The sequence below is a fragment of the Artemia franciscana genome, chromosome 10, assembly GCF_032884065.1.
Source record: "Artemia franciscana chromosome 10, ASM3288406v1, whole genome shotgun sequence".
NCBI classification, from domain to species: Eukaryota; Metazoa; Arthropoda; class Branchiopoda; order Anostraca; family Artemiidae; genus Artemia; species Artemia franciscana.
In genome coordinates this window covers 31,317,692-31,341,169 of record NC_088872.1, presented here as the reverse complement: position 1 = coordinate 31,341,169, position 23,478 = coordinate 31,317,692, and the positions used below count along the sequence as shown (strand labels likewise).

At 34.3% G+C, this 23,478-nt stretch overlaps 1 protein-coding gene and 1 long non-coding RNA gene across 8 annotated transcripts in view; one reads left to right on the top strand and one right to left on the bottom strand.

Moving 5' to 3' along the window:
- Positions 1-10,168, top strand: part of LOC136032070 (dnaJ homolog subfamily C member 11-like) — a 92,962-nt gene extending 82,794 nt beyond the window's left edge. Inside the window, exons 11-12 of the mRNA XM_065712193.1 lie at positions 3,048-3,177; positions 10,011-10,168. Coding sequence (XP_065568265.1) covers positions 3,048-3,177; positions 10,011-10,051 — 171 coding nt within the window. The 3' untranslated portion in view covers positions 10,052-10,168. The remainder of the gene's footprint in view (positions 1-3,047; positions 3,178-10,010) is intronic.
- Positions 10,106-22,833, bottom strand: LOC136032072 (uncharacterized). 7 transcript variants are annotated; one of them, XR_010618644.1, is made up of 3 exons: positions 22,815-22,833; positions 15,556-15,716; positions 10,106-10,425 (listed from the first exon to the last, which is right to left on the bottom strand). It is a non-coding gene; the product is annotated as an uncharacterized LOC136032072 (long non-coding RNA). The 7 variants fall into 7 exon arrangements; XR_010618639.1 differs by lacking the exon at positions 22,815-22,833 and adding an exon at positions 22,705-22,795; XR_010618640.1 differs by lacking the exon at positions 22,815-22,833 and adding an exon at positions 22,639-22,657.
- Positions 22,834-23,478: the final 645 nt, after the last annotated feature.

Here is a 23,478-nt window from a genome sequence, read left to right as displayed (position 1 = left end):
AGCATTTATCTTAAAAAGTTCTGTGAAATGAGCAATTCTTCGGTTATTTATTAGTGTCAAGATAAAAATGAAAACCCTGCAGAACCTTATCTGTACTCCAAAAACAGGATATACACTTTAGCTTTATTGGATTGCTACATTCTGACTACATCTTGTTTTACAGAATAATCTCTCATAGCATTTCTGTGAAATTATCATAAATATTTAGTTTGTGGTTTCAACGAAAAGAATAAACACTATGGCTAAATCAATTAGTCTTTTAACACATTAATTATAGCTACTTCACATAAATAAATGAATCCTGAAAAAGTAAAAATTTTCATTCGAAAACACAATGGTATCCTTATTCGTTTGTTTTGTTTTTCATTCATTTACCATAGGATTATCTATCAAATGCGCATTTCTTTTTAAATTATTAAAAAAAGCGACATAAAGAAGCACCATGTTGAAAAATAAATAAATAAACTGCATTATGTCGTTTGTTGTAAAAAAAACCGCAAATTTTAACTTCATTAGGTTGTCCCGTGTTTATGCCGCTTATTATACCATTTCTGTCAAATCGTTGTGAATTTTCAGCTTTGTGTTTTTTACGATATCAACATAGTTCTTTAAGCCATTAATCATAGCTACTTCATAATAGGTGAATGAATTTTGAGAAAGAAAAATTTAAAATTTTGCCAGAAAACGAATGGTATTTTTATTCTTTTTCCTATTTGAGATTGACGAAATGATTCCAGTATGATCGAAAAGCCACTGTTCCAGATAACTGATATCCTTATAAGAGGAAGAATCCGCAGCTTAAGTCCACTGCACGGATCCTGGCCCTTGGAAACGACCTTTCACAATAGCTAAGGTGTTTTTTCACAGTTAAAAAAAGTTTGGAAGAATAGGAAGACAAGTCTGCAAACCAAGATTAGAATATTGGAGGCTACAGTGATGACAGTGGTAAAATATGGATCTGAAGCATGGACGCTCCGAAAAGCAGACGAAAATTTACTAGATGTATTCCAGAGAAATTGCCTACGGATTGTTCTGGGTACCCGGCTGACTGACCGTGTTTCAAACAGTAGGTTGTACGGTTCAATTGTCAATGTGGTTCAATTCCACTTACTAGGGCTATAATGAAAGAAAGGTTGAGACGGCTAGGCCACATTCTGCGGATGAAGGATGACAGATTGCCAAAGATTGTCCTTTTTGGGAAACCGTCTGGGGCTACACGGAAAGCAGGTCGTCCTCGTCTGGGTTGAGAGGATGTCATAAATAGAGGTTTAAAGGAAACGGGAACTTCCTGGAAGGGTGTAAAGAGGGAGGCCTTGAATAGATTAGGTTGAAGAAGGAGCGTGCGTAGCTGTGTTGTCCTCAGGCGGCTTGATGCTGCAGTGAGTTATTAGTAATAGTAGTAGTAGTAATCTTTTCCTTAATTCGAGAGATCATTACCATCCATTAATTTGAACTCGAGTCTCCAGACTTAACCCAGTAAAACGAACCACATGCACCGAAAGGGTTAAATCCACGATGTAATATCAAGAGGAATTTCTGGGCTTTTTTTTTTCAGTGGTATTTTTCAAGATTTAGGTTTCAAACAGAGAGGCACTTGATTTGATAGGTATTAGCCAGTAAATACAGAGGCGTAGCTAGGGTTTTCAGCGCCCAGAGACAACATCGATTTTGCCTCCCCCCCCCCAACTATCATTAACACAATGTAAGTAAACGAAAAATCTCAGTTTAGTGCTCAGAGGTTCCGATGGGGAAAGCCGTCCCCCCTTGTCCCTCTAGCTACGTCACTGATTAAATAACTATCTCAATTGACAACGCTTCGTTATATATTAGTTTTATAAGCTTCTTGTCTCATTCAGAATTTCCCTAATAACCACCACTTATTGTAAGAATTGCCTTTGCTTAATCGATAAAAAAAGTACTTCTGGATTTGCAGATACGCAAAGTAAGAAGATGGAAGGCTTCAAATCTGGCTCCTTCACAAAATATCAGTATTTATGCCTTTCCTCGTAATCTGCTATATGCGGTTTTTCTGCTATTCACCCGTTTCTGTCTTTCCCTCCAAAAATTAACTCCGTACTCGTGCCAAGATATACTCTATCTGTACGAATAACTGACCACAATTTTTTCGGATCTTTGCTTCAATAAACCTCTACTGAAGATTAATTCTAACGGAAAAATTTGTTTGGCGATTTTTTGTTGCACCATCATGGACTTTAAAATTTACACCTAGTCCTGGGAGCTGCTCTAAATGAAATCAGCTGTATGAATACTTGTTTCCTGAAAAATAAAATACCAGAAAAAATATTGCTGTATAAGATAAGCGACGACCAATGACCACATAGTGATCCTTAGTAAATGATGCTAGCCATTAAAATAGTACTTTTACCCATAAAAACTCTTTCTAATTTTGTAGGAAACTATACCTTTCAGAAATCGTCTTCCTGTCCTGTACAAACGTCTTCCAAAAAAAGTCATTAAAAGTATTATCAATATACAAAAAAAAAATGCACTAACAATCAATACATTTATTTTCCTTACTTAATCCAACATGAGACAGGAAAACAAAAACATTTAAATTATGGAATTTTTTGATATGTTTTAGGAAGCCAGTTTAATAAATTACGTGCTACAATTCACTTAACCACATTTTCTACAAGCAAAAAAAAATCTTATTTTTATGGCAGATATTATTTTGTTATAATCAAACCAGCGGTTTGTGGTATTTGTAAATTTTCTCTAATGTTTGTCTGTGGATTAAATCGACTCTCCATTTAAACCCCTTATAAAAAAAAACACTACAGAAATGTTTTGTTCTAAGTAGGTTTTTACCCTCGGTGAAGATTTTACATTTATTTCTCAAAGATTCCACCGGATTTCTCTAAAATTTCGTAGTCTTTTCAATAGGTGCCCTCCCTCCTTGTGGTTGCCTGCTCTGATATACTTGTCTTGTAATTATAATTAGTTGTAACTGTTTACAACATTAGCAAAATTTGTGGTGCCATTTGATGCAACAAAATCAGCATACTAATCTTTTGTATAAATGTCAGGTTCAGTTACCTGGATTTTTTGACCCATGCCTTGGGGAGGACAAGCAGCTCAAGGTGTCATATCTGTTCCATGGAGCCCATCATGATGTAACTATAGCTGACAATGAAGGCTTACGAATACCGCGCCAGTGTAAGTACAGCTAACACATTTTTTCAGAGATCCACTAATCCCTCAAAGAATCGGAGAAAAAAAAATACATTTTCTGATCCATTGGTTATTCCATCACCGTAAGTTAACAATTTTTAGCTGTACAACCACTGTTTACCTTCTTTATTTTATTTTTTGTCAATTGCTTTCGCATATCTCAATTACAAAATACCATTGTATTTACAGAGCGCAGGATTTTTTTTGGGGGGAGGGGGCTGAGGCTGTAAAAAACAGGTGAGTTATATGGCAAATACAAGAAATTATAATATATATTGCAATAATCTAAGTATTTAGGGGGGGGGGCAATAATGATAATACAAAATTTATTCGATAAGTTAATAAAAAATGTCAATAATCTTGGGGAAAATTGGGATTTCTTTTTTATTGGGGGGGGGGGTTCTCCGCGTACGTGCATGAGGGGTATGGGTTCAAATCGCCTCTGTATTTGAGGCGTTTGCTGTATTACTATATACAGCAAACTGTATATAGTAATTATCTCAGAAGTAAATGTTAAATACTACCTTTAGATGTGACAGTAACGTAATGTGGACATCCATTACATTTCAAACTTGAGCTTCTCTTACCGTTATTTGGCTATTCTGTACAGTAGCAAAAATACAAACTACCTAGATGGCAAGAGGTATGCAAGGACCAAACTGAGGAAAATTGATGTCGATACAAAAAAAGGAAACTTGTACTACTGCTATCAAGGACTCATCCGAACATAGCTGCGCATCATCCGTTCCTACCCAAATCCTTTCAACGCTTCAGTCTTTCCTTTTTATCATGAAGTTCCGATTTCCTTTAAATCCTGTATGTGACCTAGGCTCTAGATGTAGCCCAAGAAAAGGCAAGTTGACAAGTTAAGTTCACAGAGACATAATTTATCGCTGTCAGTTTCTATTAACTAATCAGAGTCAAAGTTTTTGTTGTTTTTTTTTTATGTGAAAAAAAAAACACTCCACCTTGGCTATTCCACTTTCTACATGTTCACTTCTTTACTATTGACGCTACTATTTTCTTGTACTTTTTTCACGTTGTAAGACCTTGCTCATTGTAGTGTTCGAGATACAGCAACATATTTGGCTCAAGGAGGGCCTGTGGCCTGTGATGGCTCGACAATGGAGAACCAATTTCGATCCCAGCGCCCGCCATATTTCCTGAATCCACCAAGCGGTTTCAAGTCAAACTTACTGATATATAATCAGTTGTTTTTTACCACCGGCTCGCTCTTTTCATGATGGCGACAGGAGGCGCTTTAGATATAACTTCGATATCGCGTCTTTATTTGTGGCCGAATCACCGGAGGCGTTTATGTTTGATTATATTCTACAGGGGTGTCCTGTTTCCACCTCTACCGTGGATTGTGTCATTACTTACTCTTGAAAACTGCCTGAGCTTCAGAACATGTTAAAGCTCTTTGTGATAAAAGGAAAACTTCCCTAGCTGAAATCAGTCTATCCTCTCGTTACCCATTATTACTTTTTCGTCTTCACTTTTTTCTAGTTTAAGCGACCTAGTCTTCTTTCCATTAACTTTCTAACCTATTCTTGCACCCTGAATTCTCAAAATATCCAATAAAATTTTCCTTCGGCTAACACTTTTATCCAGGGTACTCAAATAATTTGTTTACATTTTATGCCATGCACTCCCACAGATTTTGCTATCTTAGGGCAAAGTCCATCAAAATAATTCCTGTAAATGGAAATAAGACAAAATTCTGCTTCAATCCTCATTCCACCCAGAACCAACTACTTGCCTCGCTTCTCACCTTCATCGCAGCTATTTTATTCTCGTATATTACACTAGTTTCTTTAGTGTACTTATCTGATGTATCATGTAAGGACGAACCTTCACCTAAGCTTTTCTATCAGCTAAATCAAACGCCTGTTCATAATCTACAAAACTCAGCATTAAAATGGGCTGATGATTCAGAAAAAAGCAATGTGAGTTCCTAATCCGTAATCATATTATCTGAATGCTTAAAAAATAAATATTTACTAACAAAAGTGACCAAACACGACCTTGTCATTAGAATATAAAATTCGAAACTTAGCTGGGATAGCTATTTAAAGTTTTAAAACTCCAAATAAAAAAAGAAAAAAAATGTTGTAGTTAATGTGCTTCACTTCAAAAAAAGAAAATGAAGAAAAAAATTCGGACCAAATCCTAGCCTGTACACCTGTTAGCCTTGCCAAAGCCTGTAGACCAAGAAAAGGAGAATTCGACTAGAATTTTTTCATTAGTTAAAACAAGACTTCTTTTAACAGAATATCTCAAGCCTTGCAAGCAGGGAAAAGGAGCAGATAGGAACTTTCTGCCTGTGACTACAAGCGGTCAAATCTTTTAGGCTTAGGTTACTTGTTTGCCTGTGAATCCAAGCGAATTCAGCCCCCCATTTTGCATACAAGTCCAGTGGACATTGTTCGTCACGCGTCAACCCAAGATCAATCCAATCTTTCATCCCTTAGTTTAATGATAATCTACATTAGTTCTGCCCTAGGAATGATGTATGAACGGATGGATGATAGATAGTCCTAAAAAGGACTATCTATAATGATGTCAAAGCGAAATGACATCATTTTTATACAGTTCCAAAAAGGGCTTATGCCAGATTTGCCTCTCAATCACTCGGACTATCTTTCTTGGCTTTTTCTACAATTAGCCATGGCTTGATGCCTGTAACTAATTGATTAATTAAAGTCGTTCTAGCCATTAGACTTTAGATGACTTGTGAGTCTATTTTAAGGCCAAAGGGCGTATTGGTTACAAATCAAGGATGCCAAAACTTTTAGGGACTAAAGTGTCAAATTCAGCAAAAAAGGGACACTTTTAGTGTCCTCCTAGAAATTAGCCAATATACTTTAAAAGATGACAAAAAAAGGCTTTAAATGGTTTTCTCGCAACTCCAGGACCAGATTTACGTTCTTCTTTTTCAAGTAAAAGCAAAGCGGTTCTTCAAATAAGTAAAATCCCATGTAAAACCTCAAATCGCCTAATACGCGAAGAACAAAAAGAATTTAGTACAATTTCTCGGGTTGTCTCGAACCATCGGTTGTACTAGTTATTCTTGTTCCGAAACTCAGTAAAGCCCTGTTTTTATTATTGCGTTTTCCGGAAACAGAGCCGACTTTGCTGCTTTTTGGACCACAGTTTTCATTTTCGTCGTTTTTGGCAAAAATTCGAAAGCGCAGTCTTATTTCAAAACTATAGAAGATTCTGAATCATTTGTGCTGCGTTTGCGGTGTTACAGGAACGTAAAAAAAAGTTGGAGTACAACTAAGATGAATGACAAAATGTGTTGCTTAGTTTTTAAGTTTTCAGTCAAAATGTCTATTCTGTACGGCAAAAAACAAAAACGGCGATAAAACCTGTCTTCACTATGATCCATCTCGGCCGGAAAACGCCATAATGAAGACAGTGCTTAAAAGATTTGCGAAAGCAGACCAAAGATACGAGGTCTGTCGCTGCCGACACGGCTTAATTGCCCTTGCTCCCTCTTTTCCTTCAGTAGCATATCAGATCTTCTGCAAAATTTTGTCGACCATTTCCCGCAGACTAATATCGAAAAGCGAGTAAAACGCGCTTGGCTTGGAACGTGCTTGGCATCCTTTTCACCTGGCTTTCGCGGACGTGTTTGGTAACGCTTTTCTCGCAAAAATACACAACCACAGCGTTATTTCATCCAAACATTAATGTATTCATGAGATCAATTAACTAAGAGATCAAACTTGATAAGGAGAGAAATAATGTCAAGACGAATATCACTTGTGCTGTATAAAGCTAATCTATTCTTCAAAAAACAAAGAAATGTCAAATTCTTTGCAAATAGTGACAAGACAAATATCACATGTTCTCAATCAAATGTTGAAATCAAAAAGAAAAAGCACAGAAACGCAAAGAAAACAGCTTTTTGGTGTCAAGACAAGCTATGGTTTTTCGAGGAAAATCCGTTTCTCTCTGCCCACTCTGCTTCTTCTGAGAAGAGGTCGACGGCGTCTGTAAAAGACAATGGAAAGGCTTATTTAATCGCAATCCTTTTCACCAGAAGCAGAATGGTGCACAACAAATGTCTAAGCAAATCCGAAATATTTTGCGCTAGGCCTTTGCCATCTTCGCGGATCAAGATGGACCGAACCGAAAAACCTAGACAGCATAAAGAGACCTTTATAAGGGAAAGACTGTGCTGGATTTCACATACGGTGCATTCCATGTTATGAAGGTTTACGAAAAGTGAGCAGATACAGAATGAATCGGATTCCAATTCAAAAGCGTTATACAGAGGTCCAGCCACACCCTGGGTTCAGAAAAGGCCTAAGTTTTTCAAGAAAGAAAGAAGAAAATCACAAGAATGTGAGAGTATGAAGGGAAACTTTAATGAAGAATTCCTGTACAAGAAATCTGTTTAAAGCTTCAGCTTTCGTTTTTGAAAAAAAAATCAATTTCTAGTGGTTAACCATTTTGGAGAAGAAAAAAAACTTCGGCTACTGCAATCTGATTTCAGTTATTTGGTTTTCTGATTGGTCAGTCAAATAGGTCAGGTTCAGATTCATTCTCTATTTGCTCATCCTTGTCGTCAGCCTTGCAGTACCACCTCGAAAAGTTGTTAAGTAATATTGGTGGAATCTGCCACCGACGCAGCGCTACGAGTAACCATCTGCTTTACATGCATGAGGGAATCCACAGTTTTCACTTCCAACCGATTTCGCAACTTAGTTTTAATGTTTGTTAGTTGAGAAAACTGTCTTTCGGCAGCAGCACTTGAGTGAGGTAACGCACATAAGTTCAACATGAAGTTTGATAGTTCAAAGAATTTGGGAGTGCCGTCGGGATTCTTCACATCTAATAAGAGTTTCCAAAAATAAGATAGTGAGGACACTGGCTCTTCACCACCAGACTTCAGGATAATTCCTTCTTTGGAATCTGGCAGGTTCAGCCACTGGTTTTCGAGAGTGTCTCTAGCAGACTCTATCTCGCTCTGACTTTTCCCCAGGAGTTTGCTAAATCTACTGGTCAAAGGACTAATCGTGTCAACAGTTCCATTCACGGCAACTTTCGGGTCTAAGTACTAGAGAGCTTGTAACGTCTTATCTTTATGATTGACCTGCTTTCTCATCTGCTTCACCAGTTCAACGTAGAATCCCAACCACGTCAGCCTAAACTGTTCAACAGCTTTCCCTGATGCTCCTTCTTCATTCAGATAAGCTTCTGTGTTGGGACCACACAACACATCTTTCACATCTTTGTAGTTTCGGGGCTCAAGAGGCAACTCAAAAGCATCACTTCTGTTCAGGATTTCTAGTTTCACAAAGCATCTCATGATCGCTTTCAATGTCGATCTGAAGCTTGTTATCAAAGTGTGGATCATTGTGTCCCCAGACTGGAACTGTACGTTCAAGGTATTTACCTTACCTGGCACAAAAGCCAGAAAGTACAGATATGCCTTCGTTGTAGGTTCTTTCATGTAGGCTAGAATCTTGGATGCCTTATCTTTTGAAGCCTTGTCTGCAGAGGCTTCCTTTGACTGTTTCACAAAAAAGGTAACCAGGGGTGACCACACTGCCAAAACTCGTCTGATAGCTGCCTCTAGAGAAAGCCATCGGTTATGAGTAATCTTCAACAATTTGCAATGCGTAGACTGGAGGAATTCCTGTATCTGGTTGAGCTCTGCGATTCTTTTTGGGCTCCCTGCAACATAGTTTATAAGATCTTTCAGTAATAGCTCTAATCCGTCCGGAAGAAACTTGGATGCGTAGCTAGCACACAACGCAAGTGAATGGCTTGTGCATCCAAGCGTAAAAAGGTGTGGTAAAGATTACTGAAACGACGCACCTAGTCCACCATGAACCCCGGTGTTTACAGATGCGTTATCATATGCAATCCCTTATCAAATGCGGTGCAGAGGCCGCACCTGTGCATACTCCTGTAGACTACAAGTCATAAAACACCCTAAGCTTTTTACTTAACAGCAGTTATATGCTTGCTTCAGTATCTTATCAAAAAAACTTTTTCTAATCTCTCTTGAGCAAGTCACATGTTCCACCACGTTTGAATTTTCGCGCTTTTGAAAAGGAAAGTAGTGCGGATACGATAAAAAAAATCCCTAAGACGAAAACGAACCTGAAAAGCACAAAGCACAAATTAAAAGCAATTGCAGTTAAGAAAAAACTGAAAATAAATACACATGGTATTGATTTTGAAAAAATGCCAAAAAGTTGCCTTTTTTTCACCCAATAGTGGCACGGTGTCACCCAGAGTAAAAAAGTGTCAAAAAAGCACTAAAAGTGTCCCTTTGGCAACCCTGCTACAAATAGACTATTATAACAGCAAGACTGGTTATATTCTATTGCTATTACTATTCTCCTTCCCTGCATCCAGTTGTTCTACGCTAGGATACCCTCTACATCATTTTATACCAATCTAGGTATTAAAGTTACTTAATAAGAATACCATACTTTTGACTGGTACATCGTCTCTTTATCCCTGCAACTGTAAATAATAATGTATCCGAGTCACTACTGTCTCCTTTGGTCGAATATACAGGGAAATTTGTATTTTATCTTAAATTGTTTAGGCGTCAAGTGTTCGACCTAGAATTCGATTATTAACGCCTCTCCAACCTAAACAAGACTTTAAAATATCCATATTAATGAGTCTTACTTCCTGCCAAACAAATTCGAATACCCATATTTTCATGTTTCCTGACCTGGAAGAGGAGTTTTTGAAACTGCTGTAAAGTCAAGTTCAAAGTAAAATAATACTATGTACTATAATTTGAATTCATTGTCTCCCTGCTAATTTTTCTCTCTTTTTAGCGCACCGAGTAAGTGAAATATCAGGACTTCTGCCTTCATAGTCGGCGAATGTGTTTTATTGGCATAGTTTGGTGAGAAAAAAAAAAAACAACAGATTGCGAATAATTAATTTTATATGTCAAACAAAATGGCTTAGTAAACATAGTATAAAAGGAAAAGCGAATCAGTAATTACTCCTTGTATTCTTTAAGAACAGCCTTTTCTTTCGCAAAATTGTAATTAAATTGAGATAGGTCGAGTTTCTTTACGAATGGGAGTGCATTACTGGAAGTAACAGTTGAATTTTTCACCAGGGCTTCGCATTGAGCTGAAAGTTGAAAAGGTACTCCTTCTAATTCGGAATATTTATTTGTTTGATTATCTGCTCCAATCGGGGTCGTCTCAGCAACTGTTGTCGCACTAGGTGCTTCGGGCTCTGTGGAAGAAGGAGACTCTTAATCAGGAGTGTCGTCAAATTCCTGGTAATTTAGGTTTTTTCAGAGTTTATTTTGGTTATTCTCAGACTATTTTGGTTACATTGGTTATACTCATTTTGGACTTCTTATACGAGTTTTTTTCTTCTCTTTTGAAATTTTAATGGCGCTTAAGACTTTTCAGTGGAGAAGGTTATTTTTAGAATTCAACTGGATTAAAAAGTAAAGCATCTCAACGAAAAGTAAAGAGTAATATAAAAACAGAAAGTCAATTCGTTAAAAGGTCAAAATTTGAACGACACAAATTGCCATTAACAATGAGTTGGGCTACTGTTCATCCCTCAAACCCTCCTGATGGCCTATGTGTCATTTGCGTTTTACTAAAAAAGGAACAGATCCCTTCAAATATTGCCAATTGATATTTTCGTGAGTTTATTTCAGTTGCAAATTTTCTAAACATACGAATGGCAATGGAAGGAAACAGTGGTGAGTATTTATCCCGAAGCCTTTTTTTCCCCGAACCTTTTTTTAAATGTTACAATAAAAAGAATAGGGGCTTCTCAAAATGTATCTCCTATTCCTTAATGTATAAATTTCACGTTGACTTTATGGGAGATCTAACGGGCAGCAACATCGTTCTTACTTGTAGTAGTTTTGTTCGTTTGAAGCTTAACTATTATTGTTAAAAAAAAATACCCCTTTAAAATTTGAAAACATTTTTAGGAATGGATTTAAAAGAAAGAAAACATTGATGATGGTCAGTGCTTAGATTCAACTAGTAAATCTAATTGATTTTCACAGCCTAATTATATCGACAAAGTTTTTTTTTAAAGCTAGATTTTTTTTTCTTGAGGGGTAGTATTTTGATTTCCTTTTTTCCTTATTTTAAATCCAAACAAGAAACATTCCAAAATATATGCCGTGCAGTAAAACAAAAATGACACTCTGATTTTAGGAAAAGTTTTGTTTTAATACAGCTTTACTTTTCACTAAGAAGTGTTCTTTCTTTAATTGGTATTATCGGGAGGGAGGTGAGGTAGAATTTGAGCAAAGCGCTAGGTTTCTAGAATTCTACAAAACATAGAGATATACCACAGGTCAGTTTCATTAGTTTCAAAGATATATGTTGCATAAAGTGCGAAGCAATAATTTTCGTTCGTTTTAAAGTTTCAACTTCGCTCTTTACTTACATCAGGAAACAATTACATAGAATGAGAGCGTTTCTTTTAATAGATATGGTAGTCTAATTATGTTGTTTATTAATATCTTCATTTTCATTTCTATTTTTAAACATTAACTATACCACATCTTAGTAAGAAGGGTGACACAGCTAACCAGACTCCTCCCTCCACCCACTGATTTATCCTCTTAAGCATCCCCTTCCCCATCTTTGTAATCCTAACCTATGATTTCTCATCTTTATTTTCAGGTCTATTTTTAAATAATAATAATTATATCTTATCATAGTAAGAAGGCTGACACAGCTAAGCAGACCCTCCTGTCAACATCTCTCTTAATCACCACATATGAATTTAATTTTTTTCTTTTTTTATTCTTTTTTTAGGTCTATTTTTTTATTATACCTACAACACTCTTATGCATGGCTTCCTCCCCTCAGTCACTTTAATTACCTCCAATAAATTTATTTTTGCTTTCAACTCTAATTTTAAATGCTAGTAATACCTAGTTATCCCCAAATGAATAATAAATTTAACCAAGACCCCTCCCCCAATTCCTCTCTAATCACTTTCAACAAGTTCAATTTTTGTTTTTTCCTCTAGTTTTATTTTTATAAAACCTAAATATATCGCGAAAGCTGACACACTATATGTGCTTCCTCCATCACTTTAATTACCTCTAATAAATTGAATTTTCCTTTTCAACTCCATATACATACGGAACCCAGAATAAAGTAGAATTCTGAGAAAATACTTTAATGCGCATTTTGCATTTAGGAGATCTTTATCCTGTATGAGCCTTCATATGGATGTATAAACGAGAACTATGAGAAAAGATTTTACACCACACTTAGCAATTATACATTCTCCAGTACGAACTCTCACATTTCTGGATAAATTAGAAGCGAAACAAAATATTTCAGCGAGGACTATGTATCTGTAAAGCCTTTCTCTTGTATATACTCGCATACGACTGGATAAACAAGGACCGGAAAAAAACAACAACATTTCATTGCATATCTTGCATTTATAAGGCCAATCTCTAGAATGAACTCTCATACGTATGAATAAGTTAAAAGGCAGAGAAAGGGAATTAGCACTGACTGTACATCTGTAAGTCTTACTTGTTTTTTTTTCCTCTGCTAAAAACTTTTTTTTTACTGAATTAATAAAAAAGAACGTGGCAGGGAAAAAACGAAAGGCTGTTTTAAGTCTCTTGCTGGAACTTAATCGCAACCATAATAGCATTATTAGGATTGACTCTAGTAATTTTTGTAGTCGTATTAGGAGCAGCAGTGCCAATCGTAGTACAAATTCAATCCCTATTATAGATATAATAATCATTCAACTGATTTAAACTTATCAATATCTAATACTTCAGAACCATTCTCTAAAAACTTATGGATAACTCTGAGTCGAAAGAGGTGCTACTGAAAATGCGAGCCATTTTTGGGATGACAATAACTCAGAAAATGCCATAAAAAAATTAGTTTTTCAGATACATAAGAACTTGATCCAAATAATAATTGTCATGCATAAAGAGTCCTCAGTGAGCGTATTAGAGCGTCTCATCCTTTACTTAAATTACATTCACTAGAACACATTTTCCCAGATAAGCAAAAAATCTCATTTTTAACTTAACTGGCTGAAACTGCTATACATAGAATGTTTAACCTAAAACGTAGAAGAAATTACTAGGATTGAAAAAATCAACCTCAACATGCAAATAAACATGACCTGAAACAAGTATGGTGTTGCCACTCCTCAGACTCCTTGAAAGACAGGAGTGCCATCTCTGCTCAACTGAAAACTTTGTAAATAACTTAAATTGAAAGGTTTTGTTTCTACCAACTTTTTTCCCATACAGGAAATCATGGATTTAAAAGGAGGAGTTCACTGATGAAAATGTATTTCACATTAGATTAATTAAAATAGACTGTTACAGACATAATGCCATCGAAAACAAGAATTGCCCAAAGTTTGAGAGGTATTTAACGTCATAATGAAAGAAGAAAAACTGAAAAAAATACAGCCTATAGTGTTTTCTGCAAAGGGCAATTGACAATCCAGCCTTTCGGGAAGACTGATGAGCAGAATTACTATCCTTATTTGTTGCAATATATATTGTTAAATTTAGCTTCATTGTTCATTTTTATACTTACTCGTTTTCATTTTGATTTCTTCATTCCTAGTAATTTTGTTCTCAGTTTGACATTCTACATAAGTTTCTTTGGAACTCGCTCTTTATTTTTCTCGAAAACACCTTGCTTTTTAAGTTGATTCCTAGACTTAATGAATACAATTTATTCATTAGGACCGTTCTCTAAATAACTTCTAAAATAGGGAATATTTAATTAAAACGAGTAAAAATTAGTGTCATTGTATTTTATATAGAAGTTTTATCCTTTTGACTCAAGGGTGAATACAAAGAGTATATGTAATTTATAAGAGTAGAAATTGACCCTAGGCAATAAAAGAATACCATCGCCATTTAGCGTTTCTTGGCATTTTCCAATTGTATAATTGTGTTTCGTCCAGTAATTGATATCAAACACTTATAATAACCCAAATTTTTCAAGTACTCTAATAACACTAAGTTTGCTTTTATTATTACACAAAAAATGCCAGGAAACGCCAAACGCTAGATGGTAATGGTGTTTTTTCGATTTTAGCGCAAGTTTCCACCCTTATATTTACCCCTGCCCTTGGGGTAAATGCCTTGCCCGTTTTTTTATATTTTAATCAAACTCATTGGGGCGATTTTATTTTGAACCACTGTTACTATATCATTCATAGAAGTCACAAAGCGAGATATTTGTGAAGAAGAAGAAGAAATTGTGTTATAACTCCAAAATAGCCTATATGCCACAAGATGAGGCTTCAGAAACCTAATGTTATCGAGATATCTACTATCTGCCCAATATCCAGCGAAGCCAGATACCTAAGCAAAGTTTACAGCAAGCATGAGCCCAGAAGCCCATTCCCAAGCAAGTGGCTCCAATCTTGATAAAATTAGATATTTGAAATTAGCGCAAAAATTGAATATGATTCATCCTCAAACTGCCTTTTTTCTTGTTAACTTAAAGGTGGGGTGCAAATCACCTTTCATGCAGCTTTCTCATAATTTTAAATAAACTGACTATCTCAGAATGTTCGCTAGATCGCACCTTGATTATTCGGGCTGATATTTCTGCTTACAGCACAAAGTAGCAAAACGGCACTGTTGTTGCCTTAGTCTCTCTTCTCACTTCAAAACTGCATGATAACTTAACATGTAAATTTGAATTAGCCCTCTTTCAATATGCTACGACTGCTGATACTGAACAGTTACTTTGGAACAAAAAAGAATAAGAAGAAAATAAATAAAAACGCATCTGTGACTGTCTTTCTCAAGAAAAACACCAGATTTTGGTTTTTGTATGTAGAGAGCTGAATCCTCTGTTGTCTAGTTCTCAGGGCTGTTGAATTTCAAGCTGTGGATTTGTCTAACGTTGAGGGTGTGTTTCTTCCCCTTTGTTTTTTAATGCCCCAAATCTTTTTTCTGAAAATACTTTTTGTTAGTTAGCTTTATTCGTAATATTTAGTTAGCCTACACAGTCAGAATCAGCATAAAATTTATCTTTTTTTTTTACATGTATATGGTTTTAAAACGTTGGTTACTATTGACAAGGGTCACTTCCAACTTAACATTAATTTCCTTGAGTGGTTCGATAGTTGCACATAGAGGAGAAGAGGGGAGGGTACTTTCAGGGGGCGAAGTCCAAACATACAATGTACATTTTCCAATAGAAATTCTTTAATTTATATGGAACAGAGTGAATCTTAGGACCAATCTGACAGGCGAATCTCCATCAGTGTGCAGTATATTCAGTTTATTTCTTCTACATAATGCTAATTAGTCCAAACGACAAAAAATAATCGTATCTGTGGACAAATTAATACTTGAAAACTCACTTGTGCTTTGATTTGCCTGATTAAAATAAGACGGCAGAGGCGGTAAAAATGTGAAGTCGTCTCGTGTCACTCCATGGGATACAGGTGATTTTTCTGACTCCTTTTGTTCCTGCTTTGTCTTTTTGCTACCAAAAAATCCAAACATGCTCGAAGTTTACGGTCTATGTAAAGAATAATCAATGACATTATTTAGCCTCAAGGTAAAATGAAGTTTACATAAAATACCACAAGCTTTTTTGTTGTTTTTACATGAGTATATTCTTATTACTGCCTAAATAAGACATAGTTAGTAGTAAAATTCCTGAACGATGTTTGCCATTGACCATACAAAATCGTTTTAGTGTAAGGATTTTTTGGCTTTTATTGTAGAGGTAGTCCCCCCTTACACTACGACCCACCGTGACTCTTCATGATATCTTTTTATTTGTCTTATTTTCCCTTCTGCAGTGTGCATAAGCCAAACCCCCTAAAAACCAACATTCACATTGTTCTAAGATACCTGCCCTGTAAGTTTAAAGCAAATACATGACAAAATACGAGACTACCTCTCTATTAAAAAACGTACTTGAGCCTCCACAGGCCAGCTTAATACCTCCAATTTTTGTCAAATACCACAAAGATCTTGATTAAACTTAAGCAGTAATAATAATAATAATAATAATAAAATTAAAAGTAAGTTTTTATTAAAACAAAGTTATAAACACTGGTTTTCTCGCCTGTTATTTTCAAACTTTCCAACGAAATATGCTCAACTTTGTCATATAGATAAGAATCAATAGGAATCATCAACGTTATCTTTGAAAAAGAACAGATAGAAAAATTAATTTCATGATGTAAACTTCTTTATCACACATTATTAAACAAATAAAAGGTATTTTAAAATGACAGTGAGGAGTAATATTGGAACTCGAAACAAACAGAAATGATTCCATATGTGACATAATTCCATTGCATTTCACATTCCATTATCTAATTAATTATTCCATATTATTCCTGCACTATTTATAAGTTTGACCCCCTAATTATCATCAGATAAATGTCCTTTTTCTTAATTTAATCTCCTCCACAAAGTTATTGTGTGCCTCTTGCTCTTGCTATCAATGAAACATATTTTCCCGTAACTCTAAGCTAAATTTAAGCTTGTTTCTACGTTTGTTGTATTATTCTGTCAGAAAAAGTGACCAATTAAAGTAAGGGTAAAACTCAACAAGACAGTGACTCATCAAGCCAGACAAATGGGTTCCAAACTCTGATTAAGTCTCAGATTCGGCTTCAAGGTCAAATTCATTAATTACTCAATTAATACCTTGGGTAAAATTTGGCTATTGGCCAGAGCCTTGAAGAAAACCCACCCCTAGAGACAGCGCATTGTGCCATTTTAATCTTTGGAGTTCGTTTCTGTTCAGTTGCGTCGTTGAAGGGGCTAGTGCCCTTTTTAAAAGTCAAAAGTGACTGGATGGCAATTAATTACTAACTATTTATGCAATTAATTACTAACCTACTAGCTAATTATGAAAACTAATAATTATTTTTAAGTTCTTTTGATCCCATTCTTATAAGGATACCTAGGCAGGTGTAAAAAATAAACTAAGATAGATAACTTACCTTCAGGCAACACAAAAAAAGAGATTCCAACTGTTTTCCAAAAAAAAAAAAATCAAAGTTGAAATTTATCCAACAAAGACTTCTTTGTGACAGCACAATGTTAAATGAAATTCAAACTGCTTTAGTTTAAAACGAGGTTTTGGAAAGAAGCTGATTTGGTTTTCTCTGTATAGTTGCAGCTCAATTTGAAATGTTCATCAAAATGGCGCTATCTCTATAAGGGATTAACAGGTAGTTTTTATAATTGGGGGGATTTTAGGGAAATTTTTAACACTTCTGCAGGCAAAGTAAGCCAATTCGCAAAAACACAAAAATGAGAGTGTTAACTTTTCTCTTATTTTTGTTTAACAAAGATAGCAGAAAAATCCTTCAAAATGTTCATTGAATCAATGCAAAATTTTTAGTCAGTTTTTTAATTTGGTCCCTTAGAAACAGGACAATATTAATTGTTCATTCAATTAGGGCCTTTGGGAGCTTTTGTTCTTGAAAGTATTCCCCCTCGCAGAAACCAATCATGCCCCCTACCCCAAACAAATTTAGTTATGGCCATATTAGAAAAAATCAGAAATAAATACATTCATTACGATTGTAAAAACTACTTTTGTTTTACTAATTAAAAACACATGGATAATTTAAACATGGCCCAAATTACATAATGAAAGTACTACAAAAACTCAGAAAAAAACATGTTCATTATGATTGTAAAAACAAATTTTATTTTACTAATTAGAAATTCGTGGCTAATTTAAGTATCAGCGCTAATTAAAGTATTTTTAACAGTTGTTATAAGAGTTAAAACATTTAAAACAGTATAAGGGATAAAACAGTAAAAAATGGATATTAGGCTTGATAAAAAAAAACCAACAATGAATTTAGAATGTACCCAAAATAAAATTAATATTCTAATCAAACTCAAAACAAACAGAAATTGCTAGATATATGAAGTGATAAATTTTCCCCCTTGCACTCGAATCATAGCATGATTGTTATATGCACTTTACTGAAAGTAATATGTATTTTAAGCAATTTCAAAGCAAGAGCAAAAAAAAATTTAACTTTTTATCAAATAAAAACTCAAAATCATATCCATAGTAAAGGGCTTACGTGGCTGCAGGTCATTACCCCCCCCCCCCCCTGTCACCTAAAGATTAAATTCTACTCTTAAAAAGCTAAAAAAAAAAACAACTAATTTTGATGCATTTTTTTTTCTAAGCCCCCTCAAACAAAACAGTGCATCTGGAGTGATGAGTGTTAATTTGTTTCAGCCCTCCCTCCCCTCACTCAAGGATTCAATTTTACTCACAAAATAAAATCCTACAAAAATGCGTTAAATAAATTTTGTATGTTCTGTAGTTTTTTTCCAATAAAGCCCTCAAAAAAGCATGACCTCTCCTCAAAAATAATCCTAGATATAGCTATATAAAAACTATTCACAACACATATTTTTTCAACAAAATACAGTTTAGATTTTGTAAAACAAAAGAGAAGCCAAAGAAAGCACCATTTTTTTTTTTTTGTAAAAATTGATTGGTCCTGTGACATCATTTTTCTTTGATGGGTTGTGATTAATGTTATAACAAATAAAAACTAAATTCATCTTATATTTACTTGTGTTTAATAATATAATAATTAAAAACTAAAATTCTAATAGCATTCAAGACTACGTCAAAGAAAATTTTGAAGTTAAGAAACAGTTTTATGTCAATAGTCTTCTTTTAGTTTTATTTCTTTTAAAGAAATAGAGCAAGGTGCCTCAATTACCTTAGAAATGAATAGTTTAACTTTTTGAAGAAATCCATTTTATTCTTCGCAGTGAAGGTTTGGAATAACGAATCTATTCAGCTCTTTTATGCCTTTTAAAGAAATATGTTGGGAGTGAAGAAATATTAATGGAACTTTAGTGCATATCAGTCTGATGGAACTAGATTGAGATTAGAAAATGTAATTGCAACAAATCTGAGAACATTTGCAACTCTACTTATTTTTCAATGTTATAATAATTACTTACTAAAAGACAAATTACTTAAAATATATACTGCTGTCAGTAAAGCATGTATAACAACCATGATATGATTGGAGTGCAAGGGGAAAATTTCCCAGTTCATATATCTAGTAATTTCTGTTTGTTTGAGTTTGATCAGAATATCAATTTTATTTTGGGTACATTCTAAGTCCATTATTGTTTTTTTTAAGTCTAATATCCTTATCTTTTAACTATTTTATCTCTTACCCTGTTTTAACTTATAATAAATGTTTCTAAAAATATAATATTTCTGGTACAAGACAGACAACTTCCTTCTTCAATTATTTAGTAACTTCTGTTAGTTTTGAGTTCGAGTTGAACATAGCTTTATTTTGTTTAACTTGTAAGTTCATAATTGGTTTCATTTTTATTCAGTTGTTTCTTTTAACTTTTAGTTGATTATTCATTATAATGATAATTATTTTTTTTACTCTGCTGAAGACATATTTTTGCTCTTTACTTTTGTTAAGGAAAACTTGTTTTTTTTTATTTAATATAATAAAACAAAGGAATTGTTACTTAATATATGCAGAATGTTTCTATTTGAAGTTTCTTTTGCAGAGTTTGATCAGAATATCAATTTTATTTTGGGTACATTCTAAGTCCATTATTGTTTTTTTTTTAAGTCTAATATCCTTATCTTTTAACTATTTTATCTCTTACCCTGTTTTAACTTATAATAAATGTTTCTAAAAATATAATATTTCTGGTACAAGACAGACAACTTCCTTCTTCAATTATTTAGTAACTTCTGTTAGTTTTGAGTTCGAGTTGAACATAGCTTTATTTTGTGTAACTTGTAAGTTCATAATTGGTTTCATTTTTATTCAGTTGTTTCTTTTAACTTTTAGTTGATTATTCATTATAATGATAATTATTTTTTTTTACTCTGCTGAAGACATATTTTTGCTCTTTACTTTTGTTAAGGAAAACTTGTTTTTTTTTTATTTAACATAATAAAACAAAGGAATTTTTACTTAATATATGCAGAATGTTTCTATTTATGAGATTATCATGTTTACTTTCACTCTTATCAACATTTTTAAATCATTTCAAACAGTCTTCTATCCATGTTCCATTGTAATCAGTCTGGCAAAACTGGATTTTATAAGCAAAGACTAGAGCAAATCTATTATACACATACCATAAGATGTAAAACAACAAAGAAATATATTATTAGACATGTATATATAATTTTAAGATGGTGAAAAATTAGCTGAAATAAAAATATATTAGTTCTGTGAGCTGTTAAAGACTTAAAGGGCTACAAGCAGAACTATATTTGACAAACAAGAAAAACAAATTAAATTAAATAGCCCAGAAAAATAAGGGAAAAATCAGCCAGTGGACAGTAAAGAAGCAGAAATGATAGAAGCAGATATTTTGTCTGGGACTTCTGCCTAGTAGTCTTCACTACTCAAAAAAAAGAGGAAAACTAACTTTTTGAAGTAATTCTTAACAGAGCAGAAGAAAGACTGAATCAAACAAACTAAACCAGAATAAGTGAAAGACTGTTCACCAATTTGATGAGGCAAACATTCTCTGCTTAGTGGACTTAGCTTGTCTACTGACCTAGTTTTCATTAAAAGTGTGGTCATATGATTTTAATTTAAACTGGAGAAAAAATATTATTTGAATCCTTTAATTTTCAGTTAATGTAAATAGGGTATATCCCTATAGGAATATCTACAGTATCTCTAATTATAGATTTTTTTAATTCCAATTGCCCTCCTAAAAGAATGGGGGGAGTCATTTACTTTATATATTAAAGATGCTCATCAAAAAGAAGTAAATGATCTGGAGGGCCAAAGCAGAATCAATATCCTCATCTTTATTTTATGTTTCACATCCCAGAAATCTTGTGTTCATGCAATTGTTCCCCTGGGGGCTGACATTTCCCTCTTGCAGAATATACTTCCTGTGGGAACCCCCCCCCCCATTTTCCCCTGGATAATTTTGGATCTTCATTAAAAGGGAAATTGAAATTTCTGCTCTCCTGTTTTAGTCAGAGGCAATTGTATAGCATTGCCTATAGTAATGACCCATAGGAGTTCAAAGTATTTGTTTATTTATTTTTCCCAGAGGCCCTTTAGGTGGAAGGGATGGTCAAATAAACTTTGGAGGGGGCTTATTCAATTGGAAATCAAAAGTTCCAGTGCCTTTTTCTAAGCTTTTGCTGGCTTTTAAACCAATTGCTACCAAATGAGTTGTCACTGACTGCAATTTTACCATATGTTTCCTAGGAAGTACTTTATTTCACCAATCTGAACTTGTTTTACCATTTTACTTACCAAGTTTTTACTTTGTGGCAATTCTACAACACTGAATATATAGCCTGAATCAGCATATATCTTTCCCAGGTGTTTTCTGGTTCTTAATTTTGTCATGGTTTATTCAATTTATAGATAAACCATTTTAAACAAGAGTGATGCTAACTGTGGTATCTAAGGTAAATGTTTAGTTTCATCACAAGCTGTCTAAACTGGAAACTATGCTGCAAAGCATCATAGTTCTATACTATAGTACTTAGAAATGCTAATTATTGGAGCACATCCATTTCTGGTTGACCCTCCTCCTCCATGGGGTAGAGTGGTCTTGCTTACAGGTAGCATTACCTATAGAGTGAAGTGTATGAGCCCTGCAGGTAGCAGGACAAGGTCTGTATTTTATATTTATTCAATAAACCTTGTTGGAGGTTTTTTTAAATTTTATCACTCTTTGTTGAATAAATATAGAATACAGACCTGGCCTTGCTGCCTGCAAGGCTCATGGTCTAATATGCTTTGCTCTATAGGTTATGTTACCTATAAGCAAGCACTTTATGCATTTTTGATTTGCCCCATGGAGGAGGAGGGTCAACCAGAAATGGATGGGCTTCTTTAATGATGACAAAGAAACAATATGAAATCATCAGAATCTTGCTAGGCTATATGTAGTAATATGCACTTTAGACAGCTTGTAATGAAACTAAACATTTACCATGTCTTAAATAAGAAAAATAAGAGTTATCATCTTTGAGGGTAAAGTAGGCTACTCAAGATTAAATATCAAAGTGAAGTAAGAATTATAATCAGAAAGAGCATAAAAAGGTACTGAGTGGTATATTCACCTTATTTGTGGGTCCATACTACAAACCACCCCGAATTTACCACAATAAAACAAATAGAAATTTAACAATTAATGAAGGCTGAAACAATTTTTGTCAGAATTCAGATACCCTATGTAGAGATGTCATGTGCTTAAACTGGTAAATTTGCAGTTTACAACATAAGATAGCTAAGATGAAAGTGAATATATCACTTGATGTTTCTGTTATGCCCTTCATTATCAAAATTTGGGCTGCAGACTTTCCTAAAAATTTCCCTTAGGCTAGCTCAACAACTTTCCAATATGCAAATATCTTAGAATTAGCATACCCCAGAGAAAAGGCTATGGTATTTCGAGATACACTTTACCTTCGCAGAAGTACATAAAGGTAAAAAGATACAAAGGAAAAAAAGACAAAAAGAAAAAACTCCTACTTCACGTTTCAAATATTCAAATATGATGTATCTTTATACAGTGCTGCAGACTATTCCTGTCTAAATTGTAATATTTTAAAGAGGCTGTGAGAGTACTACAAAATACTTACCGTTAAATGTGCTGTTTTCGCGCAATCCTACTTGTGTTTGCTCAATTAGATTTAAGTTCAGACCTGTAAGTTCAGTCAGTGGTTCATATCCATAGTGTTTTGAATCTTCTCAACACCGCATGAATTTTCACCACTACTGGTTCGTTTTTTCTAGCACAAATCGATGAACCAAACCATGTAGTTTTCATTAAACGCAGATGTACCATGGGATTACACTTTAAGAATGAAAATGTTCCTACAAGGTTTCCCGGAAAGACCGAGAAGATCCTCGTTTTTTTTAATTAGTTGCTAAAATAAATATAGAGCCAAATGGCAGCCTAAAAGACATTTATGTATATGGGCCAGTCTTAGTTCTTGAGAACAATGAGTCTTGGGCTATTATCTTCTCCTGTCTCAGGATGGCTCCTTTTCTAAAGCTTGTAAGGACTGTCTTAGCTTCTACTTTTTCAAAGGAGTTCCTTAGATGTATTAAACATTCTGAGCTAAATATTTTTTTTTTTTTTTTTTTTAGATAAGGTATAATGTTTATGGAATATCTGAAACTTTGCAATTATGTTAAGAATAAAGTAAATGCAAATACTTCCAAAATGAATTTTTGGATAATTTAATATTTGGAGTAGTGTATCATTCTATGAAAGCTTCTACATAGCGCCAGGGTTATCCT